This window comes from Poecilia mexicana, unplaced genomic scaffold (genome assembly GCF_051168715.1).
Source record: "Poecilia mexicana isolate PSO_F unplaced genomic scaffold, ASM5116871v1 scaffold_8, whole genome shotgun sequence".
NCBI lineage: Eukaryota > Metazoa > Chordata > Actinopteri > Cyprinodontiformes > Poeciliidae > Poecilia > Poecilia mexicana.
In genome coordinates this window covers 3,344,437-3,359,129 of record NW_028263377.1, presented here as the reverse complement: position 1 = coordinate 3,359,129, position 14,693 = coordinate 3,344,437, and the positions used below count along the sequence as shown (strand labels likewise).

Sequence of the window (14,693 nt, the reverse complement as noted above, 5' to 3'; positions counted from 1 at the left end):
TTGAACTTTTTCAAATTTTGTCACATTAGAGCCGCAAACTTCAATGTACTTTACAGGGAATTTATAAAAAAAAAAACAAAAAAAAAAAACATAAAATAGAACATGACTATGGAAAGAAACAATAAATGGTATACAAAACATTTAACAAATATAAATCAGAAAGAGGCGGTGGTCTCTTTTATCACTCCCTTTTATTCTCATACCCCTAAAAAAATAATGTGCAACAAGACACAGTTAAGTCCACTGAAATGTCTGATTGCGCTATGACAAAATGTGAAAAAAGCCAAAGGATATGAGTAGTTTTGTGTTATGGTGTAAGGTAAACATTATAAACATTTATGCAAAAAAAAAAAAAAAGCTCCAGTATTAAATTCAAAGAAATATAAATAAAATATTATGTTTTTCTGAATTATTTCAGATTTTTGTCCACACAAAGTGAGGAGATCTTTTAAATCTGCATCAAAGTGCATATAAACATTTCTCCTCTGCCCATGCCTGGAGGGGCTGGGTGATGCATCTGATAAGAGTTTCTTATCATCGGCTGTGTGTATAAAACTCCTGCAGTCTCTCGGCTCCACAGAGCTGCATCTCAGCCATGGCTGTGGGTAAACTGTTCGCTCTGCTGGTTCTGCTCCAGTGCTCTGCAGGTGAGACACAAGATAATTCATTTTAAGGGTTCCTTCATTCCCAACATGTTGACAGCCTCACAAACTTATTATTTGTGAGGTTGATATTATAAATATCTTTTCATTATTTAGTCAGTTTTTCAGGATGTTGGTGGCCACCTTAATGTTGTTTCTTGTGTTGTGTCATTAGGTGCACACCAATTTTTTGTCTACACCAAAATTTTGAATTCTTTATTCTGAGGTGACACTACTGTACATTTCTCCTTTATTTATTTCTTTTAGCTTTGATGGGGGCTGCAGTGAGGAGCTCCATCATTGGTGGGGGGGACGCCCCAAAGGGCAGGTGGCCTGGGTTGGTCTACCTTGACATCACCACAGACAGTGGGAAGAGAAAGTGGCACTGCAGTGGTTCAATTCTCAATCAGAAGTGGGTCATGACTGCTGGGCGCTGCTGGGATGAGTAAGTCTGAATACAGAACTCTTCATTTTCTGATAATCTTCCACAATTATACAGCTGCTAGTGTAAATGTCTGAACCATTAATATGCTTTATATGGAGTTAATCAGAGACTTTCACAAAATACATTTCGATCAGTTAATGTAGTTGATTAGAATGGATAGAAAACTGATACTAAGAAAATTAGCAGTTGTGCTAATTTTGGCATATTTCGATGCTTATTATTGACATGTTTGTTATCATGCATTGTTGTAATTTCAATAAATAAAATGAAATGAAAGACTGACAGGACAAGGCTTAATATCCATAAATGAATACTTAAAATTTAATAACATTTTTAATTCACCCATAGTCTTAAGAGATAGGGACCCCATGATTTTTTGAGGGTCTGGCTTTGTGCCTTTTACTAGATATTTTTTTGTGTGTGGTTTCGGGAACTGACGGTCTGAAGGGACATGTCTGACCCCGCTTCCTGCTGTCTGACCGTCACGTCTAACCCTCCCTCGCTAAGACTGTGGGAGGGTCAACTGGATATTAATTACATATAAACAACAAACAGATGTTTGGTTGGTATTATTTCTACATTAGCTATCATGGAGATACCTTAAATGTATTTTAATTTATTGATGTAATTAAGTGAAACATATTTACCTTACAACTGATAAGGTATATGTAATCGTGGTGTGTGCACAAGCAGCAGCATCATCTACTTTGGTCTTTTATTTAACATGAGTTATGTAATTCAAAATGTGTAGAATTGATTTTTCTCAATGTCCTGGCAGCTAAAATAAGAGAGATCTAATCATCTCGTTTTATCAAGACAGATAAAGGCAGTAAAGGAGAGTGAACGGATACTTGAGATGAAAAGTGTCATAAAGTGTTTGAGAGTTGGATTTACAGGGGATAAAAAAGAGGTGGTAATTTGATCTTCTTTGTCTGTTTTTGTGTGTTTCAGTGAACTGAGGACCAGGTGGGATCGAACAGGAGTCTGGGTTGGCACATATGAGCTGGGCATGCCATCTGAACGTTACATGGACGTAGACATTGTTGATCGTCTTCCTGAATTCAGGGTTGCTGGCAACGGCTTTGTCAATGACATTGCGCTGATAAGGTTAAAATACCCTTTAGAATTCTCTAAGACCGTTGCTCCAGTGATCTTACCCAAAGAGGATGAAATCTTTGATTCTTCCTCCGAGTGTTGGATTGCAGGCTGGGGTAGTATTGGCAAAGGTGATTTTATTTTCCAATTGTTTACACTGTAAAATCACATAAGTAATGTTTTCAAAAATTTGCAATTGGAAATACTTTTTGAACCTTCTTATAATGAACAATTTTTCGACATTAAAAGTTACTTGAGTAAACACTCATCGTTGACATGAAGCCTACATGACTCTTTATGTGTTTCCATCCAGTTCCTCTGCCACAAACAAAAGCTGTTCAAGAGGTGCAGATTTCCATCTTGCCTCGGAAAGATTGTAAAGCTGCATATCCGACCATGACTGATACAATGTTGTGTGCAGGCGACCCCAAAGGGATAAAGAACCCCTGTGATGTGAGTTTCAGTATCTATGTGAACTGAGATGATGTTCTATTTCAATATCTGTGTAGACGTTTGTGTATGAAAGCAAAAACTTTAATTCAAATCATGCCAAGGCCTTCTTAATTTGATGATACTCTGTTGAGACACAAGACAAAACACACACACACACACACACTCAGACAAAGTCGCATGAATGCAGTCAGCTGAAAAAGAGATAAATACAACAACAACCAAAAGGATGAATGCTTAACATAATTTAAAGTAAGAATAAAATAAGAACCAAATGCAAGAATAAAGTAAAGAAACAAAATCTAAGCAGAATATAAAAATAAACAAATGCATGGCTAAAATATGACATGGAAGAAACCCCTAAAAGCCCAAACAAGCACTGATCATGATACCAGCACTCCTAACTTAATCTCATATTTAATTAGATTTTCTAATGCTTCGTAAGAAAAATGGCAGAAACTATTCAAATTTGTTTTTATTAGTATCACTTACATTACATTTTATCAATTAATGACAAAAAACCAAGGTGTGGTGAGTTTTCATGATATAGCTGAATTAAAACATTGTCCTGCCAGAAATCTGTTCATGTGTTCTTGTTACTTGTACCCAGTCAGACTCGCTCAGCATTTCAATGCACTGGGTTCATCCAGGAACTCAGACTTGTCCCTAACATCCAAATAAAACCAGGCAAACCTGATCAGTTTTGTCTCAGCTCCCCCTCAACACGTGTGCTTATGTACAATAACTACAATTTAATTATCACATAGTTTCAGAGCATTGTGCAATTTGATTGTATAAGCAGGCTCAGGGAATAAAACCTAACTTTAAGTTAAATCTGCTTCTCCACAGGGTGACTATGGCGACCCGCTCATGTGCCGAACAGCCAGAGGCTTTGTGCAGGTGGGAATCATGAGTTATGGGAGTCCGAAAGGTTGTGAGGTCCCAGGCGTTCCTAGCATCTACACACAAGTCTCCAGCTTTATGGGCTACATCAAAAGTCGCATGGAGCAACTCGACAAAGAATTCGCCTCTGACTAATGTTCCCAGAAGTCAGAGGAAGTCGAAGGCTTCCCTAACCAGCAGAGTTGCTGCCTTTCTCAGCTTGTCTCCTTATCCAGTCAACCCTTACTGCTCTCTCTCTCTCCCTGTCAAACATTTAATCACATTGCATTAAAACTTTGAAGCATCACTTTTGTTGTCTGTTTGTGTTTATTTCATAAACTAATGTTGTCTGTAGCTCAATAAAAAAAAAACATTAACCAGCTTAAAAATTTAAAATAAAGACTTCCCTAAGCAAACTACTCCACAATTATGCTACTTAGTAGTGCTTGAATAACTATCATTTCATTTGTTGCAATAGACACTTTAGGTTTTTGTTTTGGTGCAGTTTTCAACTACATAGTTACTGCTCACAAAAACTGCTTCAAATATTGGCAGCTTGCAGCTGAAGTTTACTCCAGCTAGAACTGCAGCTGACTGAAATCCATCTGTCCACTCTGGTACGATGTGCACTGGTTTACTCTGAGCAACACAGGCAGGATGATACCACACTGTGACGGTTTTCTATTTCTAGGTGAGTTTAATATTCATGCTTAGTGCTTAAATACACCCCTGACTATTGACTTTTTAAACCTTACAGACTCTTTTAATCCTGGTCAGGCAGTTAAAGCCCCAACACATGAATGTGAATATATAATACTCTGGCTTTTGTGTTGTGTAGTGCTCTGTCTCTTTGTGATATTAAAATCTGTGCTGTTCACTTCTCAGACTGTATCCCAGTCGTATTTGAGCTCTTTCTTACCTGACCACCTATGACTTACTCTCTCTGATTAGTTCAGCTTTCTTAGAAATTCTACACTTTTCTAGAACTTAGACAAATAAAAGGAGATTCTCTGATAATTATCAGAAGACTATTATACCAGCAAAAACAAAGTACAGAGGCTTGTAAAAGTATTCACAACTCTTGAACTTTTCCATATTTCGTCACATTACGACCACAAACATAAATATATTTCATTAGAACTTTATGTGAAAAACCAACACAACATGTCATACAATTAAGTAGAAAGAAATGTATACATGTGTCACGATCCGTGTTTCTGTGTGTTTATTTTTGAGTTCTCTGTGTTCAGTCCTGTTTTCCTGTGAGTCTCTGTCCTGTCCTCCCCGTTGATTGTCTCCCAGGTGTGTCTCATTCCCTTAATTACCCCGTGTGTATTTAAACCCACCTGTTGTCTATGTTCCTCGTCGGGTCGTTGTCGTTTGTCTACTGTGTCTTATGTTCGCGCCTGTTGTACTGCTTAGTCCTGGTTTGCGTTAGCTCTCGTCTCCAAGTCCTGTTTATCAGTTGCTACCGGTATTTGGCTGTGTGCCTGTCTCTCTGCCGTGCTGCCTGTGTTTGGACTGTTTGAGCATCTTCATCATTAAATATCTTCATCATCATCACTATAACCTGGGTCTCAGCGTCTCTCCTCACCACCAACAACCCCACTTCATGACAACATGACTCAAAACATGTTTTACAAGCAAATCCCTTAAAGATAACAGAGTGCAAAAGTATTCAGCCCCTTGTGTCAACACTTGGTGGAACCACCTTTCACTACATTTACAGCTGCTAGTCTTTAGGGTTTGTGCATCTAGTGACTGAGTTTTTTCCCCATTCTTCTTAGTAAAGCAGCTCAAAAAGTCAGATTAGATGGAGAGTTTGTGAACAGCAGTTTTCAAATTTTCCCACAGATTCTGGGTTTAAGTCTGGACTTTGACTGGGCCATTCTAACACACGAGTGTGGTTTGTTTTAAACCATTCTATTGTAGCCTGGTTTATGTTCAGGGTGTTTGTCCTGATGGAAGCTGAAGCTCTGCCCCGCTCTCCAGTCTTTTTCAGACTTCCCTGATCCTGCTGAAGAGAAGCACCCCAGAGCATGATGCTGCCACCACCATGTTTAAAGGTGGAGATGGTGTGTTCAGAGTGACGAATGTTTTGCATTTTGGTTAAAAAGTTTAATTTTGTTCTGATCTGACCAGAGCTCCTTCTCCCACGTTTGCTGGCTTCTGGCAAACTGCAAACAGGACTGTGGACAGGTTCCCCCTCTGAGCTGTGGATCATCTGGTCCAGATTAACAATGAGCCTCTTGGCTGCATCTCTGATCAGAGCTCTGCTTGTTCAACTGAAGTTTAGGTGGACAGCCTCGACTTGGGCTAATATTAACATTTAACACATTAAACTCAGTTCTGATTTAATGTGTTAAATTAGAACAGGAGTGTCCAAAGTCGGTCCTCGAGGGCCAACACCCTGCATGTTTTAGTTCTCTCCCTGGTTTAGCACATCTGCATCAAATTATGGCTCGTTAGAAGGCCTAAAGAGAACATTGACTTGCTGAGGAGGTTGTTACTACGACTACGGAGAGAGCCTGACTTTTGTTATGGTTTATTTTTGGTCAACTTTGGATTTTTTTTTTTTTTTTTTTTTTTGTATTTTTGTAAGTTTGCATTTCATCTTTTTTTTCATTAAATATTTAAAAATCTGCCTACCACTCTGCATTTGGGTCCAAACACACATCATGACGCTCTGCCTATGCATGGAGGGGCTGGGTGATGCATCTGATAAGAGTTTCTCATCATTGGCTGTGTGTATGAAACTCCTGCAGACACACAGCTGCATCTCAGCCATGGCTGTGGATAAACTGCTCGCTCTGCTGGTTCTGCTCCAGTGCTCTGCAGGTGAGACACAAGATCATTTTACATAGAACAAAATGCGTGGTAAAAAATAATAAGAGATATCCTGACTGTCCATGCTTCTTGTGTTGCGTAAATAACTTTATCAATTGAGTTCACACGACTGTGATATTAAAATGGAATAAACAATATTTACACCAAAATGATAAACTAGATATTTTAGCCTCATGATAAGCATGAAGATAAACACTACTGTGTATTTCTCCTTTATTTATTTCTTTTAGCTTTGATGGGGGCTGCAGTGAGGAGCTCCATCATTGGTGGGGGGGACGCCCCAAAGGGCAGGTGGCCTGGGTTGGTCTACCTTGACATCACCACAGACAGTGGGAAGAGAAAGTGGCACTGCAGTGGTTCAATTCTCAATCAGAAGTGGGTCATGACTGCTGGGCGCTGCTGGGATGAGTAAGTCTGAATACAGAACTCTTCATTTTCTGATAATCTTCCACAATTATACAGCTGCTAGTGTAAATGTCTGAACCATTAATATGCTTTATATGGAGTTAATCAGAGGCTTTCACAAAATACATTCCAGTCTCTTAATGTAGTTAATTGGGTAGAAAACTGATATTATCAAATACTATGAAAGTATGAGCTTATTGTAAAAATATTAAACATAATATCTATAAATAAGGGAGAGCTGGTTGCCTTCTTTTGTCAAGACAGTTAAGGCAGTAAAGGAGAGTGAACAGATCCTTGAGATGAAAAGTGTCATAAAGTGTTTGAGAGTTGGATTTACAGGGGATAAAAAAGAGGTGGTAATTTGGTCTCCTTTGTCTGTTTTTGGTGCTTCAGTGAACTGAGGACCAGGTGGGATCGAACAGGAGTCTGGGTTGGCACATATGAGCTGGACAAGCCATCTGAACGTTACATGGATGTAGACTTTGTTTATCGTAACCCTGAGTTCAGGGTTACTGTCAATGGCTTCATCAGTGACATCTCCCTGATAAAGTTAAAATACCCTTTAGAATTCACTAAGACCGTTGCTCCAGTGATCTTACCCAGCGAGGATGACACCTTCGATTCTTCCTCTGAGTGTTGGATCGCGGGCTGGTGGAGAAAAAACAATAGTAGTACGTTTTTCACACACACACACACACACACACACACACACACACACACACACACACACACACACACACACACACACACACACACACACACACACACACACACACACACACACACACTAAGGGTGAACTTTATGTGTTATCACAATATATTATGGTAATATTATGATGGCAATAAAAGTGACAATAAGACCTATTTATTCTCTTTCAGGCAACCTTTATGGCTGTCACAGCGTGGCTCTTGAAAATCAAACCTTTTGTAATACACTTCTACAGTCACAAAATGAAGTGTTATTTATATCAGACTGCAGAAAGTAACTTCATTTCATGATTTTCAAACAAATTAATATTTATGTTAGTTACGCAAACAGTAGAGAAACTAGTTAAACTAACAATCCTGACAACATGGACAGTTTTAGGGGGTTTCAAACATGACCAGTTGGAATTTATCGTAACAACAATAAATTGGAATTCTTAGATAAATCTAAATAAATCCATGAAATTTATCGCAATAAATGAGCAGTGCATTAAATGTCCAACCCTGTGACACACATTATATACAGTAGGTGCATATTCAGAGATCTGTTTCCTCACCTGTATCTCTCTCTGTGCCCATGTAGCCTGGGGGGAGAAATCAATGACTCTACAGGAGATGAAGGTTCGAATTGTGTCTCAGACTAGATGTAAAGCTGCATTTCCAGACCTGAGTGATAACATGCTGTGTGCAGGCGGTCCTGCTGGAGGAAAATATTCCTGCAACGTGAGTTTCAGCATTTATATAAAAGCTAACATGCAGAACGTCAGTCTGATCTAAAATGCAGCGAATGAGGTTATGTGGAGAACATCCACAAATTTTACAGATTAAGTCAAACAGTTTCGTTGTGAAAAAATAAAACCATCTGCTAAAAATATGTAAGCTTTTTCTTTTTCCCCCCCGACTGCATTACTTTCAAGTTTCAGTGTCAGCCAGTGTGCGACTCAGAACCACACAAACAAACTAACATTATCACAGTGTGTCATTTTTCAGCATCCACCAGGAGACCATGGCAGCCCGCTCATGTGCCGAACAGCCAGAGGCTTTGTGCAGGTGGGAATCATGAGCTTTCGCAGTCCAGATGATTGTCGTACCCCAGTTCGCTTTGGAATCTACACACAAGTCTCCAGCTTTATGACCTTCATCAAGACATTCACTTTTTTTGGCTAATATTTCAAGAAGCAAGTCAAAATATCTGAACTATATCAACTCCTACATCTAATTTGTATACCTTCATCAACTTGTCTCCTTATTCCAATCCAACCTTCCAGTTTATTCACTCTTCCTCACCCAGAAATGCAACTCAGTAAAAAGAAATAGTTTTAGTATTTCTATTCAAAAAGTGAAATTAATGTAATGCAAGTTTACTAATATGATAGTGGCCTTGCAGAAAGTTACGGACACCCTCCATAAGATATTGCTAAAAAAAATAATAAAAAAAGAGTCTTTCCACAAAGACGTTTTTACAACTATTTAGAAAAATTGTGGTAGAAAAATGTGAGGCAGCAACAGAAATAATGGCAGGCTTGACAGAATTGTGATTGTTGATGTATTTGTAGGGTCCATTTAACCCCACAGAGTTCTGGGCAACAAGGTGAAGTAAGTCCAAAAGCATTCAGGTACATCTAACAAAATGAGAATATCATGAATAAAAAATTTTTTGTCACCTACTTCAGAAAGTACAAGTGGCGTCTCTGGTTCGGGAATCTAGTGGTTTGACTTTACATTGTTGACTAGGCAAAAGTAGAGAAGCTCTGCTGTTAGTATATCACAGCAATGTTACAATAATTAGAAAACCTCACAGATTCACATATGTTATATGTACACAATATAATTCTTGTGTCAGTTATCATTTATACTGGACAAACACACACTTTATTAATCCTGTGTGGGGATTTGTTTTGCTACAGCAGCAACAGGGAAATCAATAAAAATTATATAACTGCTCAAAAAAATAAAGGGAACACTCAAATAACACATCCTAGATCTGAATGAATGAAATATTCTCATTGAATACTTTGTTCTGTACAAAGTTGAATGTGCTGACAACAAAATCACACAAAAATCATCAATGGAAATCAAATTTATTAACCAATGGAGGCCTGGATTTGGAGCCACACACAAAATTAAAGTGAAATGTTCCCTTTATTTTTTTGAGCAGTGTGTGTGCACACACACACACACACACACACACACACACACACACACACACACACACACACACACACACACACACACCCCCACACACACACACACACACACATGTTTGTGTTGCTATCTTTGTGGGGACTTTCCATTGACTTCCATTCATTTCTACAGCCTAAACCTTACCGTTACCCTTTTCCTAACCCTAACCATCACATACCTAACCCTAACCAAAACTCAATTCATACCTTAGCTCTAACTCTGACCCCTGACCCAAAAGCAGGGTTTCCCCTTGTGGGGACCAGGCTCCGGTCCCCACAAGGAGCAATTGGTCCCCACAACGTAGTATATGTCAGGAAAATCGTCCCCACAAGGTATTACAAACAAACACACGCACACAAAATATGTAAAATATGAGTGCCTATGCCACATGCCATGTATGTAGGTCTGGGTACTTTATCAGTTAAAATGGATAAGTCGTCAGAATAAACTGTGCACACACAAATAAAATCCCAACACACCTTGTGGACAGTGCGTGAGCTAGAGAAGCAGCTTTTCTCAATCAGCCAGCAGCGCTCTCCTTCCAGCTGGTCAAGTGTCACCATGGTGACAAGAGTCAGTAGGTGGAGCGTCACTATTAAGAATCTTTAAACTTTTAACAATCTCGATGATTTATAAGGTTTGCATAAATGTAAAATGGGAAAATTGTAGCTAAAGATGCTGCAGCTGAACTCTGGAAATTCATGAGTTATTTAGGACAGTCTGAGATGACGCTGAATATTTCTTCTATAAGTCTGTTGAACATTAAAAATAACTTAACACACTGCATAAAATACAAATGAAAAATATGCAAATATATTAAATCAACAGACATTTGCTTATAGTCAAAAATAGGGTTGTATGCTAAGACTATACTACACACCAGATTGTGTAACATATTTGCTTTTCTTGCTGCTTTGCACAGGAAGTATCTTCTGTCTTCTTTATTCTAAGATCTCTTGGAGATTAGTGGTGCATCCACTGCTAACAAAGTGGGTCTGACTGCTGCCTTAAATCACATTTCATTTAAGCTGTTTTGTGTAGAAAAACATGATCAATATATTTCAAAAGCTAACATTTTAAATGAGTAAAATCCATGCATTGTACATGTAAAATGCAGTTTTGCTGAAAATCTTTAGTGTTTTGCTCCAGTCAGGAAATTGAGGGTTTCTGATCACTCAGCTGGATGTGGTCAGAACCTGCTTGAAATATATTTACTCAGTAATTCAATATTGTTTTCTTCAGAAACTTTCTGTGGCTACATTGTTGACTCTGTTCCACCCACCTGGCTCCCATGGAACAGATGCACTAGGGGAACATAAGTAATATTGAAGAAGTAAAAATATTAGGTGAGATAAGATCGACTCAAACTACATGACCTGGACCATGCAAGGACTCCTCTTTACAGCTTAATAAAAAAAAAACATAAGTATTTATTTTATAGTGGGTACTCAGTGTGCTGCAAAATCCACTGTTCAAAGAAAGCATTACAAAGACCTGATAAGCACTTCTTTTAAAGGGGCAGTATTGTTTATTTTCCAGGCACAGAGCCATTTTTAACTATGTTGTCTTCAGTTATTAGAAAAAAAAATATTTTAAATCATATAATTTAAAAGAAATTTTACTTCCTGATTTAACGCTTTCAAATTGGGCCTCTGTCTCTTTAAAAACTTCTGCTCTTTCTGAAACTCCATCTTCAGGACGTCATCACACCTTTAACAAAGTTTTTACCAGCATTTTACTGAGAAGTAGCTCCTATAATGAGCTCAGCAGATGAGCAGTTCCACCAGGTGTTTGCTAATTACTGCTGGCTAGTCTGAAGGAGCTGAGTGGAGGAGTTGCGGAGGAGGGCTGCTCTCAGAGGTGGAAGTTTGGAAACTGCAGCTCTGAGGAGGAGCTGTGGCTCAAAGGCGGGGCCAGATCCACCCAGGTGTTTTGCATATCTGAATGGTTGCCATGAAGATAAAAGGATTTCTCAAACAAGCAGGAAAGAATCAAGGCAACACTCCAGACATGTTTTTGATTAGGATAACATTATAACATGATATAAAGCTCAAAAATCAATTTTACATGATACTGCCCCTTTAAGATGTTGTGGCACTAGTCACATTTTTTCTCCAGTAAAACAGAAAAAACAAGGGAAAGAAAATAGGAGCAGATGAAGCAAAGGATGTAGGAGGTGAACCCCAGACAGCAGCACTGCACTGCAAAAAGTCCCCTTTCAAAAACAAGAAAAAAAAGTACAAAAACAGGGTCTAATTTTCTTAAAATAAGAAAAATTATCTGCCAACAGAACAAGAAAATTTATCTTGTCAAGATTTTCTAAAACAAGAAAAAATATCTAACCAAGATAAACCTACAAATATCTTAAAATTAGTGTATTTGTACTTAAAACAAGTCAATTTTACTAATACAAATAGAGTATATGAGATTTATTTTCTTAATACACAGAACATTTTTCATAAAATAAGAAAATTTTACTAATACAAATAGAATATATGAGATTTATTTATCTTAAAATTAGTGTATTTGTACTTAAAACAAGCCAATTTTACTTAAACAAGTAAGATACATTATCTTATTTTAAGAAAAATAATTTCAAGTAAAGAAAATATTACTTGACATTGAATTTCTTAAAATCAGCATATATATGCTTAAAACTAGTTTACTTTTATTGTTGCATAGGATTAAAATATATATTTTGTCATTGCTTTACTCAAGGTTCTTATGCTAAGGCAAAAAACCAAAAATTGATCCTATCTATACTGGAATAAGAGATGTTATTGGCTTCCTGAAATGAAGACATAAGTTCAATTACTTTTAACATCTTTATTACGTTTAAGTTTCACATAAACATAGTAAAACATGACTACTGGTCAGAATTTAAAGTCTGGATGGGCATCTGATTCTGAAACAATCCCGTGAAATGACAGAACAATGAAGATCTGACACATCTGTCGCACTCATAAGATGCCCTAAGAGTCAAGCAAACCAAATTGTCCAAAGCAAAAATAAACTTGGGATTAGATGTCATCAATAGGAGCTTACTCCACAATGAACATCTTCCAATCAGCCATAGCCTTTTATGTGTGGAAGTCTTGTCTCAGTTATGGACAGTGTTCTCAAGATATCTGTCAGCAGCACAGAGAGGAGTGGCCACACACATGTATGCTGAAAGGTGTAGTAGCTATGATGTCCTCCTTTCAGAAGATCAGGGCAGGCATGGTTCCAATGGCCAGTAGAAAGTTGGTTTCACGATCACCACAGAGCTGAAAAGTGGTTTTGTTTGATTGAAGTTGTTGGGTCATCTGCTAATTGGAGCACAGACAGAAAAACAATCACAAAACAAACCACGTTTTAGGGAGTAATCAGTGTAATGATGAATAAGTATCATAAGTTTCTAACCTCAAGAATGTGAAGGACACCATCACTTGCAATTCCCAAAGTTTCTTGTAGATGGTGCAATACATGATTGGAGACGTGTCTGGCATAGGCTTCACCATGGCAACAGTTTGGTTTACTTGAAAAATAAAACAAGTCTTATTTTAGTTAATGTGCTCAATTACAATATTACATGAATTCAAGACAGCAAGACAGTCATTTTAATTGAATCAAAATAGGACTACTTAAATTCACCAATCAAAAATAGTGTTTAAAATATCCTGGTAACAGTGTAGAATATCTAACCTAGGCTTTTAGACTCATTGCATTTAAGTTTTTAAATTACAGCACATCAAACACCCTAAAAGGTAGTGAAATACTAGGCGGAATTTCCCTTTAACCATTTCCCGCATCAGAAGCTACGAATGAGAAGCCACCTTAGCTATGTTAAAAAACGGAAGCTACTAAAACCTCGTGTCGATATTATTTTTAAGCCACAGCTATTGTGGTTAATCACTGTTCAAAGCTCATATTCACAAGAGCGGCTCTTTAACCCGCGGGTGAAAATTGGCATATCACGACATGCTAACTAGCTTCACAATTAGCTTATCTTAGAAAGATAGACAGCTTTAAACTTACCTCTCAGTACAGCAGCTCTAGGGTCTATACACGTAAAAAAGTCCTCCATCTTCATTCATGTCCAATCGAGATTAGAGAATTTGTCAAAAGAAAATCTTATAAAAGTACTGTAGATAATAGCTTAGTTAGGCTGTTACAACTGAATTAACCGTTAATCAGGGCAGTTAAATGATCTCTGGCGTTGCCGTTAGTGATGTGCGGATTGATACTGAAATATCGATTCTTCCGATACCAGAACTTAATTCTTTAAAATCTATTGTCAGATCCAAGGATCAATACTTTCCACACTTTAGTAATTTGAGATAATGTAGATTAACAAGAGCACGTTAGAAAGTAACTAAATTATTGAGATCTTGCCTAAATGAAACGTTGTTAATTGGAACTACTTTTTCTTCCGCCTGGTGAGTGTGTAATGTGTAAGGACGCAATGCCCAAGCGCAGCGTGCTGCTGATGCTCACTCAGAAATGAACATGTTGACAGATTATAAAAGTGACATGGAGCTATTTCAGCTGTCATTTTGTAGTAGTTTTAATAATTAAGCAAAGATATATTTAGTAGGGTTATTACTCTACTAATTGTCTTTGTTTTTTAATTTGCAACACCATTTTCACATATTTTGTATATTTCTGCTGAATTAAAATAGCTTATAGTAAATGAGATTGTTGTCGCAATGTACTTCTGAGTTTAAAATGAGTGCATGAGAGTACATTGTGTTCTTTTTATAAAGCCAAGATATGGATTACTTTTTTTAAATTTAATTAAGAAACAAATTAACTGTCTTTGCAGAAAGTATGGGATCTGTATTGCCAATACCAGCTTAAATTTTACTCGGTATTGGATTGGAAAGAAAATCTGTTGTATCGAACATTACTACTGACATTTTGGGCGCTTTCCCATTTGGATTTTATGATGTCATAAAAAGGGTGACAAACATGATGAATAAAATATTGTTCAAACTAATATTAGTAACTTATAAAGTGAGAATTTGAAATATAAACCAAAAATTAAAATATTTATCATC

At 37.4% G+C, this 14,693-nt stretch overlaps 2 protein-coding genes and 1 long non-coding RNA gene across 3 annotated transcripts; 2 read left to right on the top strand and 1 right to left on the bottom strand.

Annotated features, from left to right (window-relative positions):
- Positions 1 to 504: 504 nt before the first annotated feature.
- LOC106930212 (brain-specific serine protease 4-like) lies at positions 505 to 3,820 on the top strand. Its single transcript, XM_015007632.2, has 5 exons — positions 505 to 647; positions 909 to 1,086; positions 2,038 to 2,312; positions 2,495 to 2,634; positions 3,481 to 3,820. Exons 1-5 carry the CDS (start codon positions 596 to 598, stop codon positions 3,667 to 3,669), a joined length of 834 nt encoding a protein of 277 aa, XP_014863118.1. The 5' UTR covers positions 505 to 595; the 3' UTR covers positions 3,670 to 3,820.
- Positions 3,821 to 5,818: 1,998 nt separating this feature from the next.
- On the top strand, positions 5,819 to 9,146 carry LOC106930204 (tryptase-2-like). Its single transcript, XM_015007613.2, has 5 exons — positions 5,819 to 6,351; positions 6,591 to 6,768; positions 7,159 to 7,436; positions 8,054 to 8,193; positions 8,446 to 9,146. Exons 1-5 carry the CDS (start codon positions 6,054 to 6,056, stop codon positions 8,635 to 8,637), a joined length of 1,086 nt encoding a protein of 361 aa, XP_014863099.2. The 5' UTR covers positions 5,819 to 6,053; the 3' UTR covers positions 8,638 to 9,146.
- Positions 9,147 to 12,806: 3,660 nt separating this feature from the next.
- On the bottom strand, positions 12,807 to 13,915 carry LOC148157892 (uncharacterized). The gene is made up of 3 exons (XR_015764060.1): positions 13,672 to 13,915; positions 13,057 to 13,171; positions 12,807 to 12,962 (listed from the first exon to the last, which is right to left on the bottom strand). It is a non-coding gene; the product is annotated as an uncharacterized LOC148157892 (long non-coding RNA).
- Between the last annotated feature and the right edge of the window lie 778 nt (positions 13,916 to 14,693).